The sequence below is a fragment of the Triturus cristatus genome, chromosome 10, assembly GCF_964204655.1.
Source record: "Triturus cristatus chromosome 10, aTriCri1.1, whole genome shotgun sequence".
Taxonomy (NCBI): Eukaryota; Metazoa; Chordata; class Amphibia; order Caudata; family Salamandridae; genus Triturus; species Triturus cristatus.
In genome coordinates this window covers 537,403,776-537,421,124 of record NC_140593.1, presented here as the reverse complement: position 1 = coordinate 537,421,124, position 17,349 = coordinate 537,403,776, and the positions used below count along the sequence as shown (strand labels likewise).

Genomic DNA, 17,349 nt, shown 5'->3' with positions numbered 1-17,349 from the left:
GGATTCATTCACGAAAGAACAATTTCATTCCACTTTCTAAACTGAAAATTGATAGGAACGTAGAATTAAAATATTACTATCCCCCGCTCCTTACCTCACATATTCTACAAGGCTTCCAGCTTAGCACTTGTTCACACAGGCTACTGCCAATATATATTTCACAAAGACCCCCTTAATATTAACGCTGTGTTACGTTGGATGAAACTAGTAAATCAGGCCCCCGGCCTTAGTTCTGGCCTGTCGAGTTGCATCAGGATTTACAGGGACATCTAGTAACAATACTTGGTACTGCCCCTGGTGCTGCACGTCCCTCAGTTCTAGTAACGTGGAGGATCCTCAGGGCCACTGGAGTTATGCAGTAGGGGAGGAAGAAATTACGCGGCATTAGGGTTTGAGCAAATTATGTGGCAAGAATAGGCAAATTGCAAGTTCATAGTCCTGCTTTAGTTCCTCAATATTCCAATTTGGCCCAAGGTCACGCCCTCCTAGTGACTTAAAATCACACAGGGGCATCTGTAATGTCACCCTGCCTCCCCATCCCATTTTCAAATTGTCTTTCTTTCAATTTTCAGTTCTCTCTGGGTTTCTTGTGAGGCTGTTTGTCTCCTTGTAAACTGTTGGTCATTATTAAGCCTTTTTCTGCATTTCCTCAGTTCACTCATAAACACCTCTTCAGTCTGAGTGCAATATTCCCTTAGCTTAATCATTATTACCACAATTAATTATTATCAATGCCAATACAGAAACAAGCATTTGCAAGGCAATAGGTCTCGCATGTATGTAAGTTTAAGCTATTGGCATTGTAAATGACAATGCCTTTTATTTATGTTTTAAAAACGAAAACAAAAATAAAAGGCATTGTCATTTACCATGTCAATAGCTTAAACTTGCATAAATGCGAGATCTATTGCATTGCAAATGCTTGTTACTTATGCAGTCCGCCCATTGGGTCTTCCCCTTCTTTCTGTCTCTGCGGTTTCTCCTCGTCTGACACTGTCAAACGGTTAATGTTGAATCCATGGGATCCGTGGATGGCACCCTATTTGCTCCCTTCCAGTAACTTTTAGCTACCCTGAGGCCTGAAGTATGCCCAAGCAACCAGTCATCTTCATGCTAGACATTTTTGCGTGGTCCTGTGTTGCTTAGTAAATCTGGAGAAACACAAGGCAGCGCAAGTCAATGCCTTGCATACCTCTGCCCTAGCGAGGAGTTTCAAGAGTTGATCGTGGGTTTTACCCATGGATTTTGGCACATTCCCAGATTTACCGTTAGTGGTAGACCCGGGAATGCACAAAAATGCTATGCCTTCTCAGTGGGGAGGGTGTAACAAGGAGAAATCTATTTATTTCCCCTCATTTTTTCCATCCTGCACAAAAACAATCCTGTCTACAAAGCAGGCATCCTTGCACAATGCCTGTGTTGGCGCTAGGCAGCAGTTTGTGTGCCAGTGCAGGCAGAGAGCATTAGTGCACCATATAAAGTTAAATACGACGCATTCCTCCACTCTCCCTTTCATGCAGCACAGCAAGGTGGATTGCTGCTTTGCATGACAGTTTGATAAATATGCCCATCATTAAGCACGCTGACAAAAAATTTGTGATGCAATCTGTTACTCAAGACTATCTCATACACTCTCTTGTGCAGTCTGCCAAATCCTATTATGCAATCTGTTTTCACTATATATCATGATGATGGTATGCAATCTTTCACATCAGTATTCATTCAGCTGATCATGCATGCAAAAGGGAATGGCTGTGTCACCAGACAGGTCTGATGCCAAGTTGGAACTCATCATGCAATCAGTCATGCAAGGCAGGAGCTGTCAAGTAATATGACATGAAATGCTTTATGCAAAATGTTCTGAAGCGTCTATGCACTCTGTCACACTGGTGATCATTCAGGTGATTGTGTGGCTGTTGAATATAAGTCACTCCCACAATCGTGTTAGATGGCATGCCTGCAGTCAATTCTGCACGCATGTCTGAAATCATGTAAGTAGTCATGTAAGAGCACGGTGCCTGGAACTATGCAGCGGTGTGGGCCAAATTATGTGGCAGGGCTGAGTAAATTATGCGGCAAGAAAAGGCAAATTCTGCAACTTGATGTGGCACTTTTTTCATGAAAGCATTATTTCACTATTTTGTCATTCTTAAACTTGTTCACACTGTCTGGGCATTGGATGCACCTCATTAGTACCTGAGTAACAACCAAATATAGCAATAAGTAACAGAAAGGTGACCAATTAAACTTTGCTAACGGCCTTTCACTGAGCAGCAACACATGTTGCTACATTTTTTAGTAACATTTGAACTCTTTGAGCAAGAAACACATTTTTTGTTAAAAAATGCAGATTTGCAGATTATGCAGCAGATGATGGATTGTGGCAAATGCAGCAAACCTTTTATTATGTGAAAAAAAGCTGCGGCCACACAATGACATAATTCCAGAAGCCATGTGTAAGGGCCTGATAGCAATGTATGAATGGTAATAGTTCACAGGTTACAAAGTCTTCTACAAAACATTTTATTGCATTTGAGAGTAGTAATATAGCCTTATAGCCCGCCGTACCGAGCTGTACCGTCCATTAAAGGCCCACTACAGCGTTTCGGCTTGTGCCTTTAACAAGGGAGCAGGCCTTTAATGGCCGGTATGGCCCAGCTCCGAAGGGCTATAAGGCTATTAGAACATTCCGTCACTAGAGGGCAGAATGTTCTAACAAATAAAACAAAGTCCCCTTGGGCTCCGCAATGTCTCTGTTCACAGTAACAGCCTTGTTGTAGCTCTGGGCTTTTACCAGCCATTAGAAGCCCAGAGCACTCCATTGTCTTTAAAGGAGCTCCCAACATTTCAATGTTCTGATATACATTATCCTTCTTCTATCAGCTTAATGCCTGAAACAGTTGGGGTTTTGCTTTGTTCGCCCTAAGTTGGCAGGGTATGACCAGATGTGGGTCCCTTGCTCACTTTGCCACTGGATTCAAGTTAGCCTGGCTGATGACGGCTGATTAGCCAGAAACCGGTTCCAGGATGCTTGTTTCCGGTCCAGGGAAGATATGGCTTGGCAGTTCGGGCTGGACTGTTCCCATCAGGCACAGGGTCGGACTGATTTGCATATGGCCATGTCTGAACTGGGGTGGAGGAGTGAGCTAAAGAATGATGATGGATTAAACCCAGATCAGTTGACTGGGGGTGAGTGCTTGCGATGCTCAACACTCTGTCCATCATCCCCTTTGGTTTTGCTTTAAAACAGTTGGGGAACATTTTGTCTGGGTAACTGCAGAACATTCAAATTCAGACTAATTCTCTGTAATCTCGGAAGCTGCTCCTGAGGGATCTTTGTGTGTGGCTATACCTGCTTTTGTTCTACAGCCCTACAGTTTCCCCTCTCTTTGATGCTTTTAGTGCAGTCGTAGTATGAATGTTGCATATTGTAGCCAGTGCATAACACTGAATTATCATCCCTTAGACCTTCATCCATTTTCCAGGCACTAGTTTAGCTCCTGGCTTTCCCTTGGACACATCAGCCGGTGCCATAAGTGCTTACATTGCCGACAGACACCCCACCCCATTAAGTGAGGATTGGCATACCACAGTCACCCATTTGAAAAGATACAGGTACACAGCATGGAACTGTTAGGCAAACCAGAGGCAGCTTTATATAATGGCTACTTATGTAATGGCTACAGTGGGGTGGTTTATGGTTTAAAAGGAATGATACTTGCATCAACTGAGATAATTTCATCTCCTATAGAAACAATGCCACGGCTTAAATTGTGCCAGTATCATAGTTATATTGTGATGGTGAGTTCAGGGTTCATATAGGGGAAATGTTAGAGCCTGTGTTGGGAAAATGTCATGGCCTGTGGTGCCAATTTAACAATTCTTGGAATTGGCAATGCTATTCCTTGTTTGTGCCAATGTCTTCGAACATGAACAATGGCATGTGTTCTAAGGAGTAGTTTCTCCTCTTCAGTAGTTATTTTTGTGCCACATAGAAGCCAATTCACTGATTTGTGTGAGAGCAGGTGCAAGTTTTTTTTTGTGGGAGTGTTTCTATTCATCTATTGTAGACCACCGTGTCCTGCCTCATGGGGCTTTTTATGTTTCATGTTGAGAAAATGTGTGGCCAAAATGATGACGAAGAACATCAATTTCATTGCAGATATAGAATATGTTTTATTGTTCATGGGGAATGTCTCCTGTACCAGCTCACTCAGTAAGAAATCTAGGGGTCTATTTTGATTCTAACACCTGAGTTGAAATCGATCGACAAAAAAAATGCCCATTTTCACCGATCAAAATTTAGCAAAATGGTGCATTCCTGCTCAAGTAGCCCTTATCTTTATGATTCATGCAGTGGTCTTTTTAAGCAGCGGTGGCTCCTCTGCAATGGCGAAGGAGCATCACCACACTGGCTCAGAGCCAGCAGCTGAAAAATAAAACTATATTTTACTATGGTTTTATTTGTCAGCTGCTGGTTCGGAGTCAGCGTTGTACAGGGAGGGACGAGGCTGGACCATGAGGGGGGGGCCGTAGATGTGCATTTTTAAGTGCGCATGTCAGTTTGGCCGGCCGTCTCAGACCGGCAAAATTGACATGCATACTTAGATTTCTCCAACATGGCTGTATTGCACAGCCGGGTTGAAGACACAACACAGACTCACTGTGCCTGAGCGAGCGTTAGTCCAGCCCACTCAGGCCAATCCCCACGCTGCTCTTAGGCTTGAAAGCAGCTTGGGGATTGGATGGGGAGTCCGTTGGTGTCACAGGGACTGCTGGGAACAGGAACAGAGGAGCGTGAGGTGGCTGGCAGCACCAGGTAAGTCCTGTTTTGTTTTTTATTGTTCAGCTCCCCGCCACACTCTCCCCCCTTACGCTTCCTGACAAAATGTTGTTGTTTTTTAGAGTTTCATACAGCGCAAACTAGACTTGAAGATATCGGGTATCAGAGCGCTTTACATAGCACCAGTTTCGTTACACAAGGAAACATTCATTTTTGCTAGGCACGGGGAGATTAAGTGATTTTCCCAGAATTACAGGATGTTGAGCGTTGTTGCCGAGACTCAAACCCAGTTCCCCAGCTTCTACGTCGACCGCTTTAGCCGTAAGGCCACATCATGAGAATTTATCCTGTTTTCTGGATTGATCCTTCAGAAGACCAGAGTTTACAATGAACAAAGTTGCACATACATAACTGCCAAGTGGCCACATGTCAGGTGTAACTCCATAAGGTAGTCCGAGCTTTCTCACCAACAACTTTGTACATGCTGAAAATCTTTAGCCCATAATTCTAATGTTAAAGCCAAATGAATCCCCTGAAAGCAACAGACGCTTAGCTAATAAGCCGGGAAATGCAGAAGGTGTCACAAATTACATAGATTCACTGGCCAGCTGTGCACACATTTGAACTTGTATGTCGTTTAGTTCATTGTTACAAAGAGCTGCGGCAGGCTGTGATTCTCAAAAAGTTATCAAATGCATATATATACCATGTGTCCCAAACGACACACCCGATATGCCCCTGAGTAGGTTATAAGGTATTTAGAGCTCTAATGGGAAACTTCACTTTTTTGTATTTAGAAATCTAAATGCATTTACAGTGTCAATAATATATTTAATTTTCACAAAAGGTGCATTCTATCTTTTTGAAATTCCGGGGAATCATAAATGTAAAAATGTTTGGAGAAAATATTTCTCATATTCATCTTTTTGTAAATCTTGCCCAATGTTGTATGCTCCTGTTTTCGGCGATTTAAGCCATTGTGCTTAGTTAGTTCAATAACCTCATGTATATTGGGCATGTTCTATACCCCTGTGGGGCAGCTGGCATAGCATGGGTAAGCACCCTGGGTTCAATAGCACCAGGCCCTGCAGGTGAACAGTTTAGTAGCAGAGTTAGATTTCCCACTAGGACCCCGATTCCAAGCACTTCAGAAAAGGTTAAGGTATTTAATGCATCTTGTAAATACCATTACCCTGGTTGGGGTATTCAATTAGTGCTGTAAATAACTCCTCTTCCATACTTTTCATTTAGAAACGAGGCATAACCTGCTGAACCTGTATTTAACGCACAAAATTCCACAAATTGTGCTTTTTTTCTGGGCTTTTCCCCCACAATAGATGTTGGCAGATTTGACCTGCTGAAATCCATGAGATGGCAAACAGTGGGGTGCAATAATTATTTCACAACTCAGAATTACAATCACAATTCAACCCCTAGTTTATAATCAGGGATAAAGTGTTGAAGGCTTGGCCTTTGTGTACCAATACCATTTGGCTCTTCCACAAAATGACTGGAAAGAGTTGTGACATGTCTGCTTGGCAAGAATGGCAAGCAGACGGGGTCCGCGTGCCACCTTGTGCAGGCTGGGGCTCTCAGTCGAGTACATGGAAAGGTGTGTGTGAAAAGTATGCGAGCAGCTGGTTTGGTAGTATAAAATAGGTCTCATAGTTTAGCAGAATTGACCTACAGCTGGGCGCTGCCACAAGACTAAGCTAATAAGTATCAACAACGCCAATAGGACAGTACTAATGCATATTGCAAAAGCACAGTAAATGTGGACACATTTAAGAAATCAAGGTTGGTCTATATTAAAAGCAGCTTTGCCTTCCATAAGTCCTACTTTCGTTTCTATGCCAAATAAATGCTGATGACAAAGGAGCCTTCATTATACTCCTTCCTTGGTTTCTGTAACATAGAAAGAATAGACGGGCTATAATGAAGGCTCCCTTACCACTCGATTATCATTTTATATAGAAACAAAAAGAGGACTATATTGAAGTTCAGTATAGACAACCTTTCACAGCAGTATGCCAGCATGGAAGGGGGTGCAGAGGAAATGAGAAAGAATCATAGGTGAAAGAGAGAGGGACTAGAAGGAATGACGGAGGCTGGTAGTTGAAGGAGATGTGGAGCACAGAGGGCAAAGGAGGGGCAGAAGGGAGTAATGAGGAGGTATGGTGGGTAGAAGAACTAGAAAAGTGAGACAAATATGCTGGTGAGCAGCAGAGCATTATCAAGAGCAGACAGTGGAAGGGGTGGGAATGAACATCAAGGATCCAATGTATTGAGCAAATATCCCCTCCTGCAGTTCGATGGATGGACCGCATTGGAGGCAAAAGGATGCAATCATATAGCAAATAGCATCAAATACTCCTCTGGGTTGAACCAAGATGGTATCAGCAAAGTCTCACTCAAATGGATGTAAGAAACTAGTAAAAAAAAGCCAATGATTGAAAGGGTTGTAACCAAATCCTACTCGGAGTATGTTACAGACATTAGATCTGTTGTCAAACTGTGCCATCAAAATCCACACCTGAAAAATGCGAATTGAGAGCAGCTAAGGGGAAAGAAAATGAGCCACGTGCTCTGAACTGCTGGCCACGGTTCAGATGGACATTGAAACTAGAGGACTTTCGCAAAACTTTTTAATGCATTACTCAAGATAATTGACACGATATTTAATTGAACTATCTCTTCTTCTATTAAACCTTCCTTTGTTTGATGAGCTCGGTTGTTGATCTTTTTCGAGACTGTTGGCAAAATGTGTCCATGATCTCCAACAATGACTTTTCTGCAACCAGAGCGGTGTGGAAACTGGCATCTGTGTTCTCTATGTCTGGTGACCATAGAACCAGGAGGCTATGGTTTTATCACTAAGGGCCTGATTCAATTATTGATCGATGGCCCGTTTCTCTGCCAAGATGATGGAGTAAATTACTCTGTTGCCTTCACAGAGGTGCCACCCACCAAATTTAGAAATGTCTGCTGTGGGACATTTCTAGCATCGGCAGGAACTGTGGTCAACGTGGTTCCTTTCAACGCATTGTAGGTTTGATGGACGGCTCCGTCAACATGATGGAGCCATATGGCAAACTTAAAATGTTCTTTTTATTTTCAGAATGGAAATTCCAAAGTGGGATTTTCTTTTTGAAAATATATATATATTTTTTTAAACCCACACCATGGGAGTTTTCTCCCATGGTGAGGGGGACATTGAGTACTTTTCATTGCCCCTTACCTTCAGTTTTGCACTGGCGGTGGCAGGCATCGAAACTCAGCTGTATGTCAGCCTATCTAAATTAGGTGGGCAGACATACAACCAAACCTCCGACAGCCTTTACTCCGCCGGGCCACCTCAGGGGTTTGACCACGGTGGAAATGGAGTAATCTCCACTGTCGTCACACCTATGGTCTACTGATTCTAAATCGGGCTGGCGGACTATATGTTGGAGGGGAGGTAACTCCATCGCCGTTGCGATGGAGTTCCCTCTCTCCCAACATTTAAATAAGACTCTAACTTCCCTCTTGATCAAATCATGTGATGCTGGCCACATGACCTTATCTACTCATAATAACGATATTTGTACTTGACACCTTGCCGGGGATGTATATTCTGCACAAAAGTGTAATAGAACTGTCATTACACAACACACTGGATACTTATCGTATCAACATCAAGACCAAGTCATTTCATAGAACAAGGCCTAAGGTCCCGATTCACAAAAGTAATCTGAGACAAAATCCTAACTTTACAACTTTAGGTATTCACAAAAGGCATTCAGGAGTAGTAAAGTTAGGATTCCTAACTTTATTTAGGAGTAGTAAAGTTAGGAATCCTAACTTTACTACTCCTAAATGCCTTTTGTCAATACCGAAAGTCGTAAAGTTAGGATTTTTTCTCAGATTACTTTTGTGAATCGTGCCCTAAGGTCTTGGTGTTCAGATCCATTAATTCACTGTCTTGGCTATCCTACTAGCAATCCTACCCCTGTAATAGTTCTGCAATCTGACAAAATAATGCCAGTGTTTAAAACAAGCTAACCCCTAGTATTATGCTTTATATGAAAACTGAAATATAAATGTACTGTAATCTGCTGATTCTCCTGTTAAGTGTTTGCAGTGGATTTATTCTCCACGTCATATGTACTTTCACTTTGACCCTCTAAGAGATACACTTATATACCTCATTAACTGCTAGCGTGATGATGCTGTGATGGTAAACGCTACCGGAGGACTCACTTTTGTAAGACTGAGGCACTTGTTACAAGTAGTCTAGATCATTCCACATTTGAGTCCCTCCTGGAGTACTAATAACTCTGAGGGAGGAGTTACCGGGTATCACCAGTGGAACCCAGAGGGGCTGCTGAGAAATGAGGATTTAATGGGTGAATCAGTAATTCTGGGTTGGACACCCACAATAATTCCTTATTTCCCCCATTGCGTCACCCAGAGACGTCAGCTTCTGAAATCTCTGGGTGAATGTATACGGATCAGTGCTGTCCCTGCAGATCCCCTAATGCTGTTGGAGCCAGTAACTGGTATTCCCGGCCCGTCAGATTTAAGAGGCCGCTCATTGTGAGGCACTGTAAGGATAGGCAACTTAAGTTGTTACCTATTTGGGACAGAATAAGTGAACAAATGTGGCATGAATGACAGCGGTACCTAACTGTTTCCTTCAGAATGAACAACCAGCTTCCCTTACAGTTCCTCTGTTCTCTAGTGCTTCCACGTTATCTCCATGATACATCCAAGAGACATGATAAAAATAATTACCTCTTCAAAATGGCATGGCCCAAAGTAAAAATACTACCACTCAGTGCTTTTGACTGTTAAATAATCCATTTATTTAAACTAAAATAGTACACAGAACTCTTTAGCTCTTGAGATGGAACCAGGCGAGAACAGATGCATGATTTTATCATCATCTGGACCACAATACATCAATTCCCTAAGCTATGGTTATGAAGGTCTCTTCTCGGGAATCTGTAGGCATTCCAAAACTATCTCCTCTTGGATATGCTCTGATTCTGCCATTTATATAAAAACCAGTATACAGTAATTCATTTTATCTGTTGGATCACTTGGAGGTATGTTATGGTTTACTGATCTTGGGTAATTGTCACCTATCAGCATTCAGCACATTGTGAAACTCTGCTGCATCATATAGTGGAGTCAAGGATTCCAGTGGTGACGGTTGTCACCTGGGAGCCGCTGCTAATGGTTGTTGTATGGTCCTATGATTATATACTTGAAACAATAAAGGCAATTTATGGGCATCTGCATTTTGCTTTCCTTCATATGCAGCTTAACATTGGCGTTGAGCGTGCCTATGTGCAGGAATGGACCACCAACCTTAGAGCCCAGATTAATACCTATGAACAATTTTGCCACCTTGTGAACATCAATTGAAGGATCCTTTGGTGTAACTATTTGGTTAAATCTTTGTCATCTGGTGTCTTTAGGGGCATCAACTGGCACAAATGTTGAGATGAAGTTATATGGAAGTCCAACTACTGCTTTTGGGAAACCTTACAACCGAGAGGTATAGTGAGGGAACAAACCTGTTTTCCTAGCAGTGACGGGGAGCTCATCACAGGGATTTCCAGCAAGTATGCCATTCAACGCCACTTTACTACACTCTGTGCAACTCCAATCCACGGAAATGTACTCCACTCTACACCACTCCACAACTCTCTATGCAGCTCTACTCTATGAACCTCTACTGCACTCTATGCAAGTCCACTCTATGACAATCTTCTCCACTCTACGCCCCTCCACTCTGCTCCACTCTACAACATTCTCCTCCCTCCACAATATTCCATGACACTCCACTCAACTCTATACCACTTCACTCTACTCTACTCCCCTCCACTCTAGGGCACTATACTCCATTCTAGGCCACTCTAGTCTATACTATTCTATTCCACTGTACAGACCTCCCTCTATGCCACTTTACGCCATGCCACTTTACTCCACTCTAAGCCACTCCACTCTATGACATTCTAATCTTCTCCACTCTATGCCACTTCACTCTACGACACTCTATGCCACACCACAGCACTCTACTCCACTCCAGGGAGGACCATGCCTGGTAATTCAGGCTGGACTAATCCCATTGGAGCACGGTCAAGACTGATTAGCATAAAGCTATGTTTAAGCTGAGGTGGGTTGGTGTGCAGGGCGGCTCCTCCATTTGAGAGGAGGAACGTCGCCCCACGAGACCCAGAGGTGAAAAATAAAACGATAATAATGTTTCATTATTACCATTTTATTTTTCAGCAACCTGTCCCGAACTAAGTGTCAGGATAGGGCGGGGCCAGCACTGCCATGTGCAGCAGCAGGGAGCTTTGCGCTTTAAAATGTGCAGGTCTCTTTGGCTGGCCGTCTTGCAATGGCTGGACAGACATGCGCATTTTAATGTTCTATAACCTAGCTGTCTTAAATAGCTGGGTTAGAGAAAGCCCAGGCCTCCAGTGCTCTTAGGAGCGCTGGGAAAGACTGCTCTACCCAATCTTGGTGCTGCTTTCATGTTGTAAAAGAAGTGCCAGGATCGGGTAGTGCAGTTTCCTACATCGGGAGCTTCTTGGAAGACACCTGAGGGAGGAGGACGTCGCAGTGTGAAGGTGACTGAGTTTATTTATTCATTTATTTATTTGTGTCAACCCCTCCTCACCACCCTAAGTACAAGCCAGCCACCACTGTTGGTGTGCAAAATAACGATGGACTGGGATGCCACCCGAGTAATGGCCAGTGACTGAGAATAAATCAAGCATTTCTCCATCACTTTTTTGTATACTTCACTGCGGTGTATTAAGTTGACTGGTATGCCTAGATGTGGGTCCTGTGCACACTGCGCCACTGGAACCAAGCTATACCCACTGAAGCGCCCACAGCAAGGCAGAAACCAATTTGGGGGTTTTGCTTGTGATCTAGGTCAGGAAAGACCTGGCCTGGCAGTTTGGGATGGACTGTTCTAATTGGAGAAAGGTCAAGACTGATTTGTACATGGCTAGGTCCGAACTGAAGTGGCATGATATGAAAAATAACGATGCACTGGGATGTCGCCTGAGTAATTACCAGTGGTTGAGATTAATTCAAGCACTCCATCCATCACTTTTTTGTACATTTTCTTATCTTGATAAAGTATCGTCCCCTTACATTAATGACGTGCTCACAGGTCTTAGGACCCCTGTTAGTGCAGTTGTTCAGTGGACATACTGGTAGTTCTTTGAAAGGATGCCAAAGACAAAGCTAGCTGTGCCCAGCCACATACTGTGGAAACCCCAGTCTTCTCCACAACCATGGCCCATACCCCTCCAGGATTACTCATTCCAGGATATATTGGTCATTCCTGAGTGACCAATATTCTGTGAAGGTAAGTGACCCTGCCTCAGTTTCCAGGTCAACCTCGTCATGCTCAGGAATCCCTCTTGCTGATTAACACTCAATTCTCACCAAAACATAGAGCTGATGTTATGGACTTAATTTCAGCTAACAGGCTAGAACTCTTTTCTGCTACAGAAACATGACTCATGAACACTCTAGGCCAGATACAGATGAGTAAGTACCCGTATCTACAAATGTTCCAGAGTGACTGCCCAAACAAGGAATCAAGCTATCCTGGCTGAAGAGGGGTGAAACCCTGAAACCGGTCCTAGGATGCTTGTTTCCAGTCCAGGGAGGACCTGGCTTGGCAGTCCGGGCTGGACTGTTCCCATGAGGCACAGGGTCAAGACTGATTTGCATATGGCTGGTTTCAAACTGGAATGGCATGGTAAGCAAAGAAACAATGGATTTAGGCCCAGATCTCTGTACTGGGGTGAATGTATGACATTGTTCTGCATTCTGTCCATCAACAGTTGTTTTTGCATTTGTCGCCCTGAGTGGGACAGGTATGCCCAGACGTGGGTCCCGTGCTCTCCATGTCACTGGAATCAAGCTATCCTGGCTGAAGAGGGGTGAAACCCTGAAACCGGTCCTAGGATGCTTGTTTCCAGTCCAGGGAGGACCTGGCTTGGCAGTCCGGGCTGGACTGTTCCCATGAGGCACAGGGTCAAGACTGATTTGCATATGGCTGGTTTCAAACTGGAATGGCAGGGTGAGCAAAAAAACGATGGATTTAGGCCCAGATCTCTGTACTGGGGTGAATGTATGACATTGTTCTGCATTCTGTCCATCAACTGTTGTTTATGCAAACAAGGAAGCAGTAAGACCTGGGGTGCAGCTTCAGGAGGGGTGTTTGGGGTGTTACCTCCCCCAATAAATGTATTCTGTAGTAAATAGTTGGGTATAGGTGTTGTAGGTTGCGTATGGTGAGCTGTTTGTCGCATTTCACTTGGGATTTTTAGATGCATATGCATACAAAAACACACACACACATCTCTGTTTTAAAGGGCTTAAAAAATGGTTGTTTTACAAAATATTGAATTTTAAGTACCCCTCACACTCTCACTCCTCTTCCTTCCTACTGCCCCTTAAGTCCCCCTCCTGCCCTGTTTCTCATATAATGTATTTTAAACAGCGTGATTGTAGGGCAATCTGAAGCTCCCCCAAAATAATTACGGCCCAAACTACGCCCCTGAATAAAACTTGTCCTTTTGAGCAAGGAAGGGTGTCAGTCACATTGGAAAATCCATCTCAGAATGCCTGCCAGAGATTTAAGAAGCATGTAAAAAGAACCATTAACAGTCCCAAAAGCAACAGCAAACCAAGGCTGGGAAAAACATGTTCATAACAATGTGTGAAGTCGTGACATGCTCTGCTAATTGGAATCCTTACATGCACAGAAAACTAAAATGACACGCATTCAAATGTATAGAGAGCTCAAGAGGGCATCCCCACAACCAGTGCTTAATTTGAGCCGGTGCTTTCCGGTGCTCGGCACCGGCACTTCATTGTCTGCACCGGTGCTTCTGACAGATGGAGCTGCCTGGCCATACTAGAGATGCGCACAACAACAGTTAAGTATTAATTAAATATATTTAATAAATTACTATTACCTGCCGCCCAAGTCATTCTTATAGCTTTGGGGGCCTAAAATAGTCCGAATTGTCACACTTGTAGAAGTGTGATGGTTAATAGTTGAGTTGTTACCATCACTGGCAGTGCTGGCAGGGGCAATCTGTGGTGCAAGCTGCAGTTGACTCCTGACGAGAGCCCTGGCACTTAATTTTTTACAAATTAAGCACTGCCCACAACTTCAACCAACAACTCTGATTACCATTACTTCGACCTCACCATCACTCCGATGTATTACCTCAACATGGCCATTGCTTGGACATAGCACGTGCGTGCCAGTTGGGAACTACTGGAGTTAAAATACTAAATGGGCACTGTCAAAGAAATGGTAAATTGAAATAATGGTCACTGGAAGAAGAGGAGTGTTGAAGTAGGGACATATATACATCTCAAGTTGTCCCATACTGGTAGTCAGCAGCAAGGTCGGACTGGCACAGAAAATAGGCCTGGACACCAACATAAAAACGGTCATCATCAACGGATCAATGGCTAAACAAATTGGTCCACATTTGCAAATCAAGGTAGTTTTGAACCGGTAAAGACATGCTTATAGGTGGTTTGAAAGGTATGGGCAGGGCTTTAAGTGGGCCAGGTCCTGCAGGTGCTCAGCACCGGCAGTTCTTAAAAGCAGGTGTTGAGACGAGTCCCTATCGGGCTCTCCATTTTAGCCTCACTCTCAGAATGGAAAAAAAATCATAACTCTGCAGCAGTTTGATGCAACTTTTATTGTTTTTCAGTTCTCTATTGCAAAACTCGAAAAGCTTTACATGAGCACCAGCAAGGACATATTCATTTATTTTTTGGTAGGCACGGGCGATTAAGTGATTTGCCCACAAACACAGGATGTTGATCCGACCTGAGACTCAAACCTGCTTCCTCAGCTCTATAGTTGGTAGCTCTAGCCATTACGCCACAACCTCTCATGCAAGAGCTAAATCATTTTCAATATTATATACAACTAAGCCATAGTTGTATGTATGCATGTAGTATATTTATCTTATCCAACTAAAAACTTTGACAAAGTCAAAAGTCCTGGCTTGTTGTAGGAGTAATGTTAGTTACTTATGTGGAGGCAATAACAGAAGCAGCGAAATACCAGTCTGGCGGCACATTATTTGGAGCACATAATTTTAGCATAAATGTTTTAAGCCACGCCCTTAATTATATCAGCCACGCCCCTTTTAGAGACCCCCGAGTTTTTTCATCACACTTAAAGGGGCACTACACTCATTTCTGCTGGCTGCAGGTAAAGTTTGTGGTAATATCAGGGAAATCAACAGGCAAAAACGGTCCACCTGAACATAAAGTACGCCCACAAACAGCCACACAACAAGCCCACACACTAACCTGTCGGATCAGCCATTCTGGCACTGCTAACTTGACCTCCTGGTCAGGCCGACCCTGGTTAGCTACTTCATTCGGGTAGGACTTTTCTTTTGCTTTGCATTCTGGTACTTGCAGTCAACCACACCACAAACTGAAACGAGGCCAGCTTCATGCTCAAAATAAATGTAAGGGTCATTAGCAACCTTCCTGCGTTTCACAATTGGACATTCTAATCTGACAACCCTCGAACGGGCTTTATTTCCCTCTCCTCGCTGTGACATGCATCTCCAGATGCGTTACTGCTCATCACAACCTCGAACGCAAAGTGCTGAATAATGTTTCATTTAAATTATACAAAGCTTCAGCTTATGACTCATAGGAAAGCAGCAGCCAGCTACAGGCAGAGCAGAAATACGTGCTCGGGCACCCCGCCCCCTCGCCAGGCCGCTTCAGCGCGCATGCGCAGGTCTCCACCCAGTCTGCTTGTAAATAGTGTGTGCCTTCGTCTCTACGCAAGCTCCTCTGTACTGCTCCTTCTACCACTGCCAACTATGTGGGTGCCGCTTAAATCTGTTCGGATTTCCTTGGGGCTAGCTTTTAAACAGCCTGTCAATTTTCCTCCATTTTCTTATCCACGCTTCCACCCAATCAGAGACGGAGCCCACCTCGTGGCCAGAGTGTCACTGCGTGACAACATGTGCGAGGAAACGAAAACAGAAGTACTCACGGGGATGTAAACACGCAGCATCCTCTTCTTCTGGCCCGGGGTCCTTTTGGTGGCTTCTTTTTTCTTCTTGGTGTCCATGGCCGTGCTGCCCATGCTTTAGAAATAATTCCTGCGCTCCCGGCCGCTTATGAACCTGCGGGTCTGGGGAGGGGAGAGGGATTTTACTCTCCGCTGGCTCCTTGCCCTTGAAGGGAAGAGGGAAGGAGGGGGCGCGCGATAAACTTTCCCCGCGCTCCGGCCAGCTCCTGTTGCAGCTCCGCGCAGTTAATAAAGGCTGTGGTAGGAGGAGGTCAACAATTCTAGCTCCATTCTTGCGGCGTGCACGGGTCGCTCGCTACGGCAGTCCCTGCAGCATCGCGACACGCAGTATCCGAAACAATCTGGCACTGGGTGCAGGAGACAGTCCTTCAGCCGCGGGGCATGCTCAGGTGGGGGCGAGGTGGGGGCTCAGGATACCACAGCAGCCCTTGCTCTGTCCAGGAAAAGGCTTCAAACCACAGCAGCTCGCGCGGTGTCCAGGCAAGCTGTGAAATGCCACAACAGACTGTGGCACAGAGTAATGTCAAAGCAGATGCACCCTGTCACAGCCGTCCCTGCAGCTCTGGCGCATGCAGGGGCCAGGCGGGGGTGTGGGGGGCACAGTGTCAAAGTGGTTCCTGCGCTGTCGCTCAGGGGGTCACAGTGCAGCGTCGGGTACCAGCCCTGCAGCCTCGGCGCGTGTGTTGCGCAGTTAAGACACGGGGGACTCGGTACTAAAATAGTTACTGCAGAGTCTAAGCTGGGTGGGGGCGAGGGGGTCACAGTGCAGTGCCCAGGTAGAGGGCACGGCGGTGCACCAGTACCTGCAGGCGGCGCGCGGCTGTCACTCCGCCCTGCTCTCCCACACTCTGGCGACTTGTTGTTTTTAAAGCTCTCCAGGAGGAACTCAGCCCGCGAGTCGTTCCCTTCCCCTCCGAAAAGGGGTGGTGCTGCCGCCGCCGCCTGCGTTTTCCTCCCTTCATAACACGGCAGTGGCTGATAACAGGAGGGATCAAAACATCGCCCTCATCACACCCAGACAGACTGACTGCCACCTCATTGCAACTTTTGTGTGCCCTCGCTGTTGTGAACACAGGGGACCCCTCACACGCAAAGGGGCGCCCCTCTTATGATCCTGTATTTTATTACGGGGCAGCATTTTCTCAGCAGTGCCAAGCATTCTACGAGGCTTCTGGAAAATCAACGAAGAGCTTTTACGGAGGGCACTGCGGGCATGCGTGAACCTCACTACGCATGTCGCTTCCGGATAGGACATAGCGCCCCTTCGCTATTTATCCGGCTGTCGATTAGATGCGTGCTACTGGGCGGAATTCCTTTAGGCTGCCCCGTGGATTTGCAGAAAACAGAATCCCCCCTTACCCACCCACGCCCCAGTGGCCCGAGGACCTGCCCCTCTTCCAGGTTTGCATTCCGCAACCTCAACAGTTGCGCAATCTGCCCTCCGAGTTGTTCGCCC

At 45.1% G+C, this 17,349-nt stretch overlaps 1 protein-coding gene across 1 annotated transcript in view; it reads right to left on the bottom strand.

The window, feature by feature from the left end:
- Positions 1-17,131, bottom strand: part of LOC146789691 (5'-AMP-activated protein kinase subunit gamma-2-like) — a 694,843-nt gene extending 677,712 nt beyond the window's left edge. The window contains exon 1 of the mRNA XM_085632018.1: positions 15,855-17,131. Within this exon, the coding sequence (XP_085488144.1) occupies positions 15,855-15,947 (93 nt within the window). The 5' untranslated portion in view covers positions 15,948-17,131. The remainder of the gene's footprint in view (positions 1-15,854) is intronic.
- Positions 17,132-17,349: the final 218 nt, after the last annotated feature.